The 16,323-nt window shown below is 35.3% G+C and overlaps 1 protein-coding gene across 4 annotated transcripts in view; it reads left to right on the top strand.

Moving 5' to 3' along the window:
* Window positions 1–15,585, top strand: part of SEMA3D (semaphorin 3D) — a 209,187-nt gene extending 193,602 nt beyond the window's left edge. For all 4 annotated transcript variants that reach the window (XM_067746095.1, XM_067746094.1, XM_067746093.1 and 1 more), the window contains 2 exons: window positions 4,338–4,477; window positions 11,238–15,585. In XM_067746095.1, the coding sequence (XP_067602196.1) occupies window positions 4,338–4,477; window positions 11,238–11,663 (566 nt within the window). In that variant the 3' untranslated portion in view covers window positions 11,664–15,585. The remainder of the gene's footprint in view (window positions 1–4,337; window positions 4,478–11,237) is intronic.
* The last annotated feature ends 738 nt before the right edge of the window (window positions 15,586–16,323 follow it).

Raw genomic sequence — 16,323 nt, 5'->3', positions numbered from 1 at the left:
TTTCTTTTGTTGATTTGGTGTATCACATTGATTTGCATATGTTGAACCATCCTTGTGACCCTGGGATAAATCCAGTTTGGTAATGGTGTATGATCTTTTTTTACGTGTTGTTGGATTTGCTTTGCTAATATTTTGTTGGGAATTTTTGCATCTATATTCATCAAAGATACTGGCCTGTAATTTTCTTTTTTGGTAGTGTCTTTGTCTCATTTTGGTGTCAGGGTAATGGTGGCTTCATAGAATGACTTCGGGAGTGTTCCCTCTTCCTCAATCTTTTGGAAGAGGTTGAGAAGGATTGGTATAGTTTCTTCTCTTATTGTTTGGTAGAATTCCCCAGTGAAGCCTTCTGGTCCTGGACTTCTGTTTGCAGGGAGTTACATTATTTCAGATTCTATTTCACTTCTAGTGATCAGTCTGTTCAAATTGCCTGTTTCCTTTTGATTCAGTTTTGGTAGGCTGTATGTTTCTAGAAACATGCCCATTTCTTCTGGGTTGTCCAGTTTGTTGGCATATAATTGTTCATAGTATTCTCTATCAGAGGCAATTTGACTCCCAGATTGACTGTCCAGTTCTGAAGTCTCGCCTGTGTGCAAGACTTGTATGCTCTGTGCCTGCTCAAGAACCCCTCTCATGTGCCTAATAAGAATCTCAAATTATACCTGGGAAAGAATTCTTGTCATCTTCTCTAAAACTTATTTGTTCTGCAGACTTCCCCATATTAATAAATAGCACCACCACTCACCCAACTGCTTTGTCAAAAAGCAGCTAGGAGTCATCTTTTTATGCTTCTCTTTCTTTTACATCTTATCACCAGCCTCTCAGTACAGACCTTTGGCTCAGTGGTCACAACTGCCACTTCTCATCACCTCCACAGATGCCATCCTAACCAGACCCACCAGAACTCTTCAGCAGCTGCTAAACTGGTCTCCCTGCTTCCATGCTTGCCTCCCTTCAGTCTAGATCCCACTCAGTAGCCAGAGTAACCTCTTTCTAAACTTCAGTCACGGGGCTTCCCTGGTGGCGCAGTGCTTAAGAATCTGCCTGCCAATGCAGGGGACACGGGTTTGATCCCTGGTCCAGGAAGATCCCACATGCCACGGAGCAACTGAGCCCGTGCACCACAACTACTGAGCCTGTGCTCTTGAGCCCGCGTGCCACAACTACTGAAGCCCGCGTGCCTAGAGCCAGTGCTCTGCAACAAGAGAAGCCACCGCAATGAGAAGTCCTCGCACCGCAGCTAAGAGTAGCCCCTGCTCGCCACAACTAGAGAAAGCCCGTGTGCAGTAACGAAGACCCAACGCAGCCAAAAAAAACCACACTTTAATCAGATCTTGTCACTCCCTTACTCAGAATCTTTCACTAGCATCTTAGAGCAATTAGGAAACACTCCACAGCCTTTACCATGGCCTGCGAGATTCTACCTGATCTGCTTTAACACCTTGTCTGACCCTCGCATCACTGTGGCACAGCTTGCTCACAGGCTTTCTCTTTTTCAAAAGCACCAGTCTGGTTCCTGCCTCAGCCCTGTTTGCATTTGTTTCCTCTGTACCTGAAGAACTCTTCACTTCAGGTGTCCACGTGGCTCCATCTTCACATCATTTAATCCCGGGATTGAAATGTTAATTTCTCAGAGACACCCTTCCTGACTAACCTACCTGAAATACCCTTCTAACCCTAATTATTCCCTAATCTACTTTATTTTTACTTGTAGTGCGTAACACAGCCAGATACTATATTCTTTATTTATTCATTCACTTGATTATTTTGTCTCTGTCACTGGAATATAAAGGTGGTGAATTTGCCTGTCATAGTCATCCGTATATTTCCTGCACTGAAAGCAATGCCAGTATGGTAGACATGAAAGAATCTTTGCATAATGCATAGGTAAAAGGAAGGATACCCAGATGGAGAGCACTTGAGCTGTGCCTTAAGGAAACAATCAAATTTTACTAAGTAGATGAAGTAACAATTATTAAAATCAGAAAGAATTCACATAGGTTTTGTTAAGTTTGTGATGATCCCTTTGTTATTGTCTAGAGTTCACTCTGTAGGTGCTAAGGAGCTATTTCATATTACTAAGAAAAATTGTTTTTAAAAATAAAAGTAATTTATACCTGTTTGGTGACTGATTGGAATAGGAGAAGCCAGAGACAGAGAATCAATTGTGAGAATTAAAGCAGAGATTATGAGGGTATTTACAAACTAAGCGTTTTCGATCTTAGGGGAGAGGAAGGGTCACATTTGAACACTTGTTTCTGGTAAAGAAGAAAGGAGATGACTTGCTTATAACCCACCATAAATATGTGTTGCATTGAGTCGGTCAAGTCTTGAATAACTGGCAAATAGCTGTTTTGTTTCTTCCTTCCTTCCTTTGTTCATTAATTGTTATATACTGTGATACTGCATGATTATTAATGATATAAAATCAGTAATTCATGTAGATGAACTGTGTTTAACAATGTTAAACACATATAATCTTGCTGCAGTGACTTCAGTGACATGTCATATGTGTATTCTAAAGAAATATTCCAGATATTTCTCTATGAAAAAAAATTTTTCCCTGCAATCTGGAAGATTAAAACATTATCTTTAAAATTATTTTATACTTAATGAGAAGATATTCTGCTATTTAAAAACATTATTGTATACAACTTTTGCACTTTTAAAAATGGATAGTAACAGACATTATATATAGTATGTATGTATATATGTGTGTGTGTATATATATACATACATACATATAGGTTTAAATTTAAAAATAGAAAATTTTAAACTCACAGATAAAACAAACATTATTGGAAGAAACAGTAAATTAATTTCCAGTCAAACTGATGTAGGGATGAACTTTGTTTCAAAGGGTCACTGTTTCTACTGATTTGAAAATGGATTTCTTATAATCAGCTCACTATTTCACTTTTCCAGTTGATTTCACTAATTTATCTTTCACTGAATTGACCAATTCTTTGGTTGAATCTGTCTAATTGAGTTTCTCCCGAGCCCTTGCCCCATCACCTAAACAATCAGCCTGCATCCTCCCTGCTTTGTTCATGAACTCCCTTTGCTCAGGAAAATGGTATCTGTTACTATGAAGTGATGCGTGTCTTTCTCTTCCGTGATCGGCACTGGTGATCTTCCTGTGCATTAGGAAGTTATTAGCTGTGAAAATCGTGGCTATAATCTGTTAAGTTGCCAGAAGAGAGTGGATAGATTACAGATTTCAAGTGGAATCCACACATTTTGAAGGTTAGGTAAGGTTAATTCATAATGGGGTCAGCATGTTTGACTTAATCACTGCTGGTAAGACACAAATAAGTTCAAAAGAAGTTTCTTGAAAAGAAGCCTAACTGTTGGATGCATGTGCATTCATGCCATTTGCTGATAATTCTGCGTGCTTAGGTTTAGGATTCACTTAGGCCCCTTAAGCCTTACTCTGGTTTATGCCTAAAATGCTAAGTAGGCCCATCTGCAGAATTGAGACATGTGAATATACGATGAAAAAGTGCATGTTTGGGCCAGGCTGAGAAGCTGTCATTTTTTATTTGATCAAATCTGAGCTACAGATCTTAGATCACACATGGGACACAGCCTTTGGCTACTCTGGAAGGAATGTATTTCAGATGGTGCAGTTGATTTACGAGAATAAGGTGTCTGAGACACTGATCCTTTAGCCTCCCATTAACTATCTTATAGCAAATGCATGTTGGGCTATAATATCCCTCTTTGAATAAAAGAGAACATTTTTGGTAGATAATACAGATAAGGTCCTGATTCTGAGTATTAGAGCATCTAACTTATTAGCATCGTCATAGAGTTTCATTAAGTATAGAGCACTGCACTGACTTTTCTGAGATCAAAATGTCATATGGTCATAACACATGGTTATATGTTATATGGTCAGCTCTGTGGACCACATCATAATAGAATTTCTCTTTAGAGGTAAGATAAATTGCTCTTCAGAAGTATCTGAAGAATGAGTTATATTTTATGTAAATTAAAAGGCATTAAAGCATTAAAAGATGTTGAAGTTTATTCAGTTCAGCTCAGAGAGGCTCAGTGTTTAAAGTTAGATCTTGTGAATTCTTATTTAAAAAAAGAAATTGCAAAAAGTTAATATATTGATGAAAGAGTAAAAATTGCAGTGCAGGGATAGAGTTTTAAAAATCAATCTATTAGATAGTATTCTACTCTCAGGTTACAACATTATAACATGAATTTCCTTTCTCTTTAATAATGTGTATGAATCTTTTCTCCATGGCATCTGTTCTAAATCAGTCTATTTTCCCATTGCTTTTAAAATCGTGTCAAGGTTAATCTCCTATTCCATGTTTGCTTTCCAGGCATTAGTCATGAAGCTGCTGATGAAAAGGTGATTTTTGGCATTGAATTTAATTCAACCTTTCTGGAATGTATACCTAAATCCCAACAAGCATCTATTAAGTGGTATATCCAGCGGTCAGGAGATGAATATCGAGAGGAGGTAAGTTATAGTCATCAAAGAATGCTCACCTTGAGGGAAACAGTGTAAAACTTAAATCAAGTTTAGGTTGTGAGAGGAGATGTTCAACTTTTAGTGCCAAGTGGAGCTCTTATCACTACATGATAACAAGGAAAATAAAATTTTATACTCTCTAGCACCCAAGGTAACAATGCCTTTGAGATATGAATAGGCCAATTTAATGCAAATGTGTTAATAAATACACTTAAAAGCAAATTGAATTTAAAAAATACAGGATTCTTCTCCTACTTTTTAGTTTTCATTGATGGTCTATATTTTAGAATAATTCCCTGATCAAGAACAAGACTTTCCCCTCACAAAAGCACAATGACTAAATTCTCTCTCTCATTGTGTTCAGTTTAGATCATAAAACATGTCAAGTTTGTACAGAAATGGAAATATCTATCTTATCATATCATAGGAGCAAGTTGGATAAGTATCTGGACATCCGTACCTTTCCACTCTAGTGTATTAAAATTAAATCAACAGAGGGAAAAGTAATATGGATGCTCTACTCATCTTTTGACTTTTTTCTGTTTGTTTTTTTCTAACACATACATGTGATTAAAACATATCACAAAGATTTTGTGAGATATGTAGGTTATATATGTTACTGAATTTAATGAGATGAGTTTGGGTAGTCTGAGAAATCCTGTATTATTCAAATGTCATGTAACAAAGGTTAAATGACAGAATTTTTATATTTCTATTCTAATGCCTATGAGAAACCAGTGATACTCAATCTAGATTTCTAAAAGCCCCGATATTAAACTAAGGACACTGTAATGGTAATGGAACGAACGCAGGCTCAGAATTAGATGCGTTGAGTAATGATTCTTTGGTAATATTACTGAGGACTGTGGGCTGGAATTTTCCAAGGTAAATAAAATCAATGCAAAAGTTACTATCAAAATTAAATGAGAAAACATATACAAGAATGTGTATTTCAAAGCAGAGGATTACTCACAAGTGTAAAGTATGCATATAAAATTGCAGGCACTCTCTACTGGGAGGACGTGTGAAATACGAAAGAGCACTGATGATGTGTTCACCCTGACTGCTGAGGGTTCGTAAGCAGGTGGTGACTTCTCTAGCACTCAGTTTGTCTGCCATATAAGCAGGTGGACCAGATGTTCTCTAAACTATCAGCCTCCTTGTGAAGTCTATAAACATTTAAATAGTATATGTAATCGGTCAAACATTACTGTGTAATAGTGGTTCTCAACCTCAGGTAGTTTTGCTCCCAAGGTATTCACATTTAGCAATACCTGGAGACATTTTTGGTTGTCACGACTGGGTGGACGGAGGATGCTACTGGCATCTAGTGGGTCGAGGTCAAGGATGATGCTACCATCCTGCAATGCACAATACCTCACAATAGATAGCCATCCATCTCACCCAAATGTCAGTTGTGCTAAGGCTGAGAAACCTTGGAGTCAAAGAACCAAATTTTATCATAAGTGATTAATGTAAAGATATGTTCCACTGTTACATTAAGAAATTATCATTCTCTTCATCTGAGAATAATTTCTGTATCAAAATATTGACCCTTCACATACTTAATACTAAGGGAATAACTTCCTTCTTTATTTCAGATTTCCCTGGTAAAACTTGATTCTTCATTGTTCCTAACATCCATAAGTTCTAAGAGTATGGCATATCCATATTTATACTAAATATTTATTTTAAGAGTCTCACTGTTTACCAATACATATTGAAGTTTTACCTGACACAGAGGTGATTTAATTTCAAGATATAAAGCATTTATTATTTATCCATGAAATATTGCAAGGACATTATCTGAATTTTTGTAACATGCAGATTTTCTTTTAGATATATTGCAGTATTTTACTTTTGAATATCCCAGATGACTATTTTTAATTTTATAGTTAATAAAGTTTGATAATTTCATTTAAATATAATTTTTTAATGATTTTTTTTTTTCTCCATGACAAATTTAATCTGACTTTTAAAAAATGTGGAACTCTGCTTGGGATACTCTCCCAGTTATAGAGATGTACGTTTGCCTATGCATGTTTGCACTCACATCTTTCATGTTTCCTGAAAATGCTATACATTACTTTAATGTATGTTTTAAGTATATCAGACAGTCATGGTGGTAGCATGCTCCATAAATTTCAATGGAGCAGAAATAGTGTATTTATTGATTTATACTTTAAAATATTTTAGCTGTAATGTTTCAACTGGTATTTTCATCTACCTTTGTAAATAGTTATACATTGTCCAGGATATGCAGTACTGCTTCCTGAACTGAGGAAAGGGGCAAAATCCAGACTAGATTTGAAGCATTCTTCCCAGCAGGATACCCTCTGCTCTTTACCAGGAAGGTCACAGTTTGAAATCTTTCCTCCACTCAAAAAAAGAAAGAAAAAAAAAAAAAGCCTGAGGGAAGGCCCAGGATCTCCTGTGGCACAGAGGCTGTCACCAGGTTATTCTCTGCCAGGAGGAGAACATTTCCTTACTGAGTTGTTTCACAGTTGGGTGCTGTTGGGGAGGTCATGAGTCAGTTATTCACTGACTTTCTTATAAAGCTGTTCTTGAAATTGATGATGTTTGTGCTGTAACTAGCAAGTTAATCGGTCCCCAAGCTTCTGTTGAACTTCTGAGATCTGAATAAATAAAAGAGGCAGTACCTTATACCATTTGTGATAGTATTTTTTCTGTGGATTTTTAAAACATTTTAAAAACATCTTCAAATATTTGTATTTTTCTATCTGTAGGTCTTCGTTTTATTTTTGTTGCTTTTATTATAAAAGCAATATAAATGGTTTTGAAAATAAACAACTATGAGACCACTAAGTGTAGATAAGCACAAATACTATTCCGATGTCTATTCCACCTTTTTTTTTTTCCTACTTACCATTACACTATAAGCATTTTCCCCTGCCATTCAATTTTAATACCATGTTTCCTGTCCCACATCCCTGCCATCCTGATGACACAGTCATCCACAGATGTTCCATGTTTTATTAAGTTCACGTAACCTCTTAAAAAAGCAATCAACTTTCCTTTAGCTAAATCTTTCTCTACTTGTCTATTTTCTTAGGACAAATTCTTAAATGTAAAATAAGTGAGTTAAAGACTTTAATTATCTTACAGCTTTGGATAAACAACTGCATATTGCTAATTTCTCATCAAAATCACCATATTGGTAAATTGCCTTACGTATCATTTGCTTGGTTTATGTTGATACATTCATTTAAAAATTATTTTAACAAACCCCTTTATATTATAGATATTATCATTTTAATGTTATGCGTATTATATGTAACTTTTTATTGTTTTCTATCTCTAAAAATTTTTGTGTGTCCCTAACACACACAAGTTTTATGTTTTATATAGACAAATCTATTGATTTATATTTCTCACTTGTGCTTAGAATTTCCTTCCCCAGTGAAACAGCAAATATATATTTTCTAGTCATTTTATGATTTTATTTTTACAATTACAGTTTACATTTTATATTTACATTTAATTAAAGATATTAGTTAATCTAGCAGTGAGTTATGTATTCATTCGATTTTTTTTTTCTTTAAATAATGAGCCAGTTGCCTCGGCACTATTTTTAAATAAGTCGTCTCCTATGTTTGTTGAAGAAGGGAGATATTCTTGAATCCCTAGTCACTTCCAAGACACGTGCAGTGCTTTCGCTATGAAAGACCTGACAGGTGAATTATATGCAAAGGAATTACCATTAGGCTGCTATTATCAGAGAAGGAAGTCACTGACCTTTACCTGCTGTTTAGTACCTAACTGTCCTTTGTCCCTTACCATGTTTCTCTTTTCACTTCAAATGAATTGCCCTTCACTGAAGATCTACATTGAATAATGCCAAATATATTATCCTTGCTCACATTAAGCAAATGGATAGTTGACCCCGGTTCAAGCATGGTTTTGATATGTAAGGCTGAGCAGTTTTTACTTATCACTTCTAGAGTGAAGAACATTCCATGAGTTTAAATCACTGGTCAGAGATTACATTATCTCTTTGTAGAGGAGCTGAATTTTCTAAATTGACTGTGCTGACATTTCACTGTCGAGATGCAGTCTGCATAATGCGTCCTATTCCAGCACGGAATGAAAGCACTACAGAGAATGGGAATGTAAAGTAGGCAAATGTTAATCAACCACTTAATTTCTGGGTCACAGATTTCTATCTCTAGACTGCAAAAATCCTATGAAAATACATCAATTCAAAATGTGTTTTATTAGAGATACCATTTCATGAAAGGCATAGTTTTGAAATTTTAGGAAGAGAAAAAAATCACTTAAATGATCTAATAGACTTTCTGATCTAATAAATCCAGAAAGAAATTCATTAAAGCAAACTTTTTATCTGTAGGTCAAAAACCAAAAGAAAAAGTAAGCATTCCATCAAAGAAAGGAAAGGTGAAGGACCACGATGGAGTAATGAAATGTCAGGTGTTTACGAAACCCTGAGTCCTGTTAGGGACAGAAGTAGACTGGAAAGGAGAGAAGGGGGCCAGACTTCAGAGTAGAATAACATAAATGGGACACAAAAAGAGAACAGCAAAAATAATGCTGAAGTGTTGCATAGTATGTGTGAAGTCACAAAGTCATCATTCCTTCCTGTCAGAAGCTTAAAAGAACAATAAAAACTAGTGACTCAGAGCTGTGACAGTCTCTAAAAGCCACGTTAAACGCAGTTTAAACATTAGCAAGAATACCAGCTAGGAAAGAACATCCAGAGATGAAACGGAACGGAAGTCACGCACTTTGGTCATCATGCTGGTAACCACAGGCCATTTTCCGTTACAGAACTACAGAAGTAAAGGCTTCAGGACGTCACCTCTCCAGCAATATGGCAGCAGTCTATGATGCTGCTAATAATACTTCACACTCAACCTTCAGAGAGCTTTACTTTTGACACCCCAAACACACCGTACGCTGTGTCACCAACTTGATAAATGGGACACCAATTGGGGAAGATAAATGAGTAGTCATAGGAAGCAGAGCAGATAGGGACCAGAACGTGGGCTGTGGAGTCACAGTTTCAATTTCACGTTCTAAGATATATTTAAATGAAAAAACAATAATTCCTACAATAAAATTATTTAAAGGAAGATATGTAGTATGTGTTACATTTGAGATTGATATGATTGTTTAAGACTGATCCTTTAGAGCTCTACCAATTCAAATTCCCTTTTATTTTTGGCATCAGATTCCTATAGTTTCTGAGAATGTAAGTCACTTCAACATTAGTTTGTATTACAGTAGCATTTAAAAATATGTGGGCCTTTAGATAAATCCATTAGAAAAAAAAAAAAATCTACTACACACCAATTCACCAAATGGGCAAAGTAAGGGAAACAAACAAACCCCTGATGGTGTGGATTCGTTGTAGCGCAAGGGCAGGGCTGGAGACCATTCAGCCTCATTAACCAGGGATCTGAGCTGTGACCTGCCTTTGGCCTTGTGTGGTACCCCGCCAGCTGCACTTCTCTGGCATAGAAGGTGGTTGGCCATATACTTGTTAGTTAACTGGGCTGGTAGCCAGAGATGTTTCTTTGCCTTTTCTCATATTTCCAGAATTGGAGGGATTTTTCCTACATATTTTTCACATAAAGATGCAAAGTATAGTCCACCCACTGTGAATAAATTTAATTTAGCCGTCTTTATGCCTCCTTGATTTCCATCAACTCTAAGTCTACAATACAGGGGCAGATGTGTAAACTGGGAAATCTTCCAGACTTCTTTGTTGTTATTCTACTTAATGCTGAGCCGCTCAACAATACTCCACATTAAACAGGGCTCTTGTGTCGGTAAACATGCCTGTAGTTTATTGAAGATAGGTTCTCTATTCACACCAGATTGGAGGCCAGGCAAGCTTAAATGTTTGAATTGTCTTTCAGTACTACTGCTTCAAAGGGCAAAGAGCGTCACATTTCAGTGGAGGTTCTTTTTGTTCATTGAGCTTTCTCACACTTGAAATCACATTACCATGTTATAGTATACCGAGGTATGGCAAATATTTCCACAAATGACAGTCTAAAGTATCACACAGACATAAAGTATCAAAATTCAATCCACAGTAAAAAGAGAAATTCAGCTTTAAATGTTGCTAAACTTCTGACTGTAGGGTCCCATTCAGTACAGCCCTGACATCCAAAAGGCTGTACCCTCCATGCCTTTCCACTTGACTTTTAACAAGTCACCACTTACAGTTTCCATAAGCTACTCAGATCATTTATTTGGCAATATCTAGCAAACATTAAATTCCTTTCGGAATAACTGCTCTCTTCTACATTACAGGTAGTAGTGTGCACTAAAGCTCTTTTTCTGCACAATGACTGTCAGAGTCCCATTCTAGCTCTGAAATTCAGAAACAAATTGGTGCTCTTAGTACACCAATTAGTATCTGAAATCTTTGTAAAGATGGTCAGTTGATAGTTTCCAGGTTTACTTCATTAACTTTCACAGCTTTTTACTCCTATCTGTAGACTGGAAGAAAACCTAACTATATTCCAAAGGCTCAGTTAGATGTAATCAGATGCAACCATACATCTTTGGGGGCTGTTACTTTAGTTGAAAGAGAGTTTAGTCACTGTGTTCGACTATGGCTGACAATACTATGCTTAATGACAGAGAGACAGGGATTGTATCTTTTAGTTTCATCTAAGTAAAACTATGTAGCCTCTTTGCCTTTGCTCATAGCCCTCTCTGTTTCTCATTTATTGCCTACATTTTTCCAATTCTGCAGTTGAAACCCGATGAAAGGATCATCAAAACAGAATACGGGCTACTGATTCGAAGTCTGCAGAAGAAGGACTCTGGGATGTATTACTGCAAAGCACAGGAGCACACTTTTATCCACACCATAGTGAAGCTGACTTTGAATGTCATTGAGAATGAACAGATGGAAAATACCCAGAGGGCAGAGCACGAGGAGGGGCGGGTCAAGGATCTGTTGGCTGAGTCACGGTTGAGATACAAAGACTATATCCAAATCCTTAGCAGCCCAAACTTCAGCCTCGACCAGTACTGCGAACAGATGTGGCACAGGGAGAAGCGGAGACAGCGAAACAAGGGCGGCCCAAAGTGGAAGCACATGCAGGAAATGAAGAAGAAACGAAATCGAAGACATCACAGAGACCTAGAAGAGCTTCCTAGAGCTGTGGCTACATAGTTTTCTATTTAATTTAAAGAAAAAGAAGTCTTCACCTGCAAAAATACTGTCTTCTGTTTTATTCATCCTTACGTTAACTCATAAGAGCTTTCCATGGAGTTTTGCTAAAGCACAAGAACAGTAATCTGAATAAGACTGTATCTGGTGGATATGGCATTAGCAAGGGCAAACCATTCATCTGAACCAATTTTCCAAGAACTAAACTTATACCTGCAAAGTATCAGAATTATCTCAAAAGAGGGGCTTTACATTTGTAAATGTTTTACACTCTGAGTTTTTGAATTTATTATGTTACATAAATGAGCTAAGAAAGTGTCAAATTTGACATTGTAATAAGGTGCTTTATTTCCCTTGCATGGCCTTTAAGCACGGAGTTGACCATGCAATTGTGCTATATGTTCTTATGAACAGATACATCATTCCACTCTAGAACTGGCTACCTGGTGGTAGGATTGGAGGGAAGACATAAGATACAGCTCACATTATCAACAGGAACTTTCCCAGTGAGCCATTCACTCTTGGTGCATGGTTTAGGAATTTGGAGAGGTGCATTACTCCTTTCAGACTCCAGGGGTTACATTTAGTGTCCTGGAGCATTGATTTACTGAAGAGCATAAATGTTCCTCCCAGGATTCCTTATGACTTGTCAGGATAACAGGTTCACAGAGAGAAGTTGGTGCTCAGTTATGTGTCTTTAGAATATATGCTGAGCTTTACAGGGACAGAATGCTTAATAAATATTTTAATAGGCTATGGGAAAGCATTTTAATAAAATAAGGGAAACATCATGATGTATACTGCATCCTAATGGGAAAGCACACAGCTGGGATTTGTTAAGAGAAAGAAAGAAAGACAGCCATAAATTCTGGCTTTGGGGAAAACTCACATCCCCATAAAAAGGAAGAACAATCACAAATACAGTGCGTGAAATGTACTGCAGCTTTACTCACTGGAATATAAGTAGCTGCCAATTTGTAATCCATCTGTTAAAAAAAAACCTCTAGATTATAACAAACTGCTAGCAAAAGTCTGAGGAAAAGTAAATTTTCTAAAGGATCATGGGAAAAATGAATACAAATTTATTTACAACCAATGGGATTTCAGTATGTACTTCCTCTTTTTTTTCTAAAAATGCATCATGCTCTATAAATTATTTCTATTTACTGCCTTATGCTCTCCCAAATATTGGATTATTAGATTTTATTTGAGTGAATAGGAAAAAACAATATATACATATATAGAGAGATAGAATTAGGTAGACAACAGTGGTGGGGAGTGGTAATACTATATATTTGTTGAATAACAGAACAAATGCAAAAATTTTGACAACGGAAAGGGTTAAATTAACTCTTTGACATCTTTTCTTCACACAATCTTTTTGCATTTCTGAGATTATATGCTGTAATTCAAGTAGCATTGTTTTAGTAATTTAATAATAAATAAGCCTACTGCATGTAAAGAAAACAAACTCACAACATTAACATAAACATTTTTTCACATTTTGTTAGCACTTGCCAATGTTTCCAATGTGTCCTTTCCTCTGAATATGTATGGAATGTTTCCTGCCTGTTTAAGAAGGACTCACCTTTCCTTCGTATAACACAAAACCCTTAGCCTTCTTCTGTTTTGCCTTTTCATGCCGTTTTTGGTGTGAAATGAAAAATTAGTCACTTCCTCACATGGAAGGCAGCTTTTCAGAAAACTAAATAGCAGACATAGCTCGTTTCTCATGCATTCTACGTGTCTTGAAAATAAAAGCCTGTGAGAACCCTGTGATTATAGGGCAACTTATTACAGAGTTCAGTATCACGTCTGTGACTGGCTTTACGCTCAAAACGTTCTATCTTACATTCATTGTGTTTGCATTGTTTACCTACTCAAAGTAGTCACACTGATCTATGAGGTTAAGTCGCCTTTTGATATGATACTCATAAATATGTGTAGACGTTTTACTGTAAGGAAAACTTAAGGAAGATAGTTGTTTTTTCTTTTTTAAGTGAACCAGAACAAATCACTCTATTAAAAAGTAATTCCTAAGAATAGTTGTAGCAAGATCAGACTGCTAACAAGAGTGTTTGTAACTTGATTTGCGGGCTCAAAATGTTCCAGGAACTCATAGTAAGCTCAAAGCTCAAAGTAGGAGCATGTTTTTTAAAAGATTTCCAAATATTTGTATATCAGACAGTAGTGATCAAATTATGGATGGCTTTGGGAAAATTTCATGAAGCTCAAATGTTAGGATTGACTTGTGAAAATAAATTTGGTTTTCATCAAAATATGAATGTCCAACCCATTTTTTAATTAATTCCTTCTAATCTTATTCAGAAAAAATTGGGGGGGACATTTTAATTTACAGGCTGCTTTGGATCTAAAACTATTAATTTATGATACTTAAAATATATTTGAAATATTGTTAGTAAAATAAAAAGTCATAATAAATAAACCATATGGGCAAGGATTTATGTGTATTTATAAAGACAGAAGACATCTAAGCTACTATGTTTAATTTTTTAATCTTTTAATTGCCTCGAACACTTAGAAGAACAGTGTGAATATATTAAATCTAGAGATGAGATACAATATATACTTCCTCACCGCTGAAAGTTTTTACCAAATTTTCTTTGAAATAATGAAAAATGAAATTATAGTTAATAGTTTCAAATACATTTGCTAAGAAATCAGCTCTTTATGGAGAGGTCTTAAAACGTCTATGTTTATTCTTGGTTTATATTTTTTCCCCTGTTTTGAATACGTATGGCTCTGACTTGCATATTCTCATCTGCATTTCACGCCAGCTATTTCTGCTGCTAAATGGAATCCTGACTATCTGCATTCATTTACATTCAATTTATTGGGAATTTTAAGAGTTTGTTTAGAAAGGGATAGTCTAAATAATTAATTTATATATAAACTGTTTCTTCCCCAAAGAGCTCAAAACACTACATTCACATTATTGAATAAACATTTTTGAAAACCAACCAAATTATTTAAGAAATGGAAAACTGTCACAGAGAAATTTAGAAATTTGCAAAAGCCACAACAGTAGTGAAAAAATTATAATTCACACCATACCTCATCTATCCGCTGACTAAATAATGCTTATTTACAACATGCTGCCTGCAAAATGGTCTTACTCTTGAATTTTTCCTTTGGTCTATGTTTCGGTTCTTTACATGCTATTAATTTTTGTTTCTGCTGAATTGTGTAGACTCAACTAAAAAATAAGTTTACAGTTGTCGGTGCCTGTTTTTCCACATTACATTGAAAATTAAATTTTCAAGGACGGTTTGGTAGCATCCAGACGTCTACGAAATACTACATTGGACCAGAGCATTAATTAAACACTGATATTTTAAATTTAAATATGATATTTCATATATATCATAAATGAAAGTGGAAATCAAAACGGAAATAGCTTCCCTTTAGAATTTGTCTTGGACAACATGTTGGAACTCATTAGCCTTATTGGGAATGGATAGTTTAGTAAGAAGAGATATTTGAAATGTTTTTATAGAAAGAAATATTTTTTTCTCACAGTAAATGACCACAGTATTTAAATAATTTAATTTGCATGTGAGATTAAAAAATGAGATCTAAAATTCCAACATTGTACACATTGACAGTGCAAAGACAGGAACATGCACATGACTTATACCTCTCATTTAAATATTTTGTCCTATAAAGTATTTATGGTAAGTTTGATTTGGGTGATTTGGGGGTGAAGGGCAAAAATCTGTCACTTAATTGTGTAATTTAATTCTTAATAATTGTAAGTGGTTAGCAATCTATTTTGAATTTGTAGTTTTGCTATTTTAAAAGAAATGTAGTCTTGTAATCTAAAATAATGGAAAGTTGTTAAATGTATATTTTGGTTGTATTATAATAAAATACAAACATTAGTGTTCTATGGTTATTAACAGAATGTTGGTTTGTGTGCAATTTTGTTTTCAAACCCTAAACATGGTAACCAGATTTTATACATTGACTCGCACTAAATCAAATACCAAGGAAAATATTTCCTGACAATTTTTAGTGGATATAGTTTGCACTGTAAGTATGCAGTAATTTCCCTTATGAAAGAAAAGAATAAGTTTCTCTCCCCAATTAATACGACTATTACAGTTAAGCTTTACTGTGATTTAAATTTAGACTTTGGTAGACTGAATTAATATTACTACTCCAAGTAACTACTTTTAAGATTTCCAACTACCATTCTATAAGTGAAATTTAAAACTACTCATCGATGTGTTTAGTACTGTATGAGTATACTTTTTTAAAGGCAGAGGCTGAGGTTTTTTGTTTTTGCTTTATAAAGACCTTTCTTGAATTTCTTTTAGAGAAAATTATATTTCTTGTTAATTTGGTACACACATAAGGGATATTTTGTGTTTACAAAGAGGTATTATGATATCCCCTCCAACCTTGTAATGAAATAAATTGTAGGGATGTTGTATAGAGAAATGTCACGTTTTCTGAGGGCTCTGACAAGCTTCGAACATAAGAATTTATAGTAGTATATATACATAACATCTTTAAAAGAAAAAAATGTATATAGGGCACTCTTAGGTGGATCATGTCCAAGCTGTTACTATAAATAAAATACAACAGAAGATTAATAATTGAAAACATTCCAGTTGTATTTGTTTGAATATAGAATGTC

This window comes from Pseudorca crassidens, chromosome 8 (genome assembly GCF_039906515.1).
Source record: "Pseudorca crassidens isolate mPseCra1 chromosome 8, mPseCra1.hap1, whole genome shotgun sequence".
Lineage (NCBI taxonomy): Eukaryota > Metazoa > Chordata > Mammalia > Artiodactyla > Delphinidae > Pseudorca > Pseudorca crassidens.
Note: the sequence above shows the minus strand (reverse complement) of the source record. Positions and strands in the feature narration are given on the sequence as shown.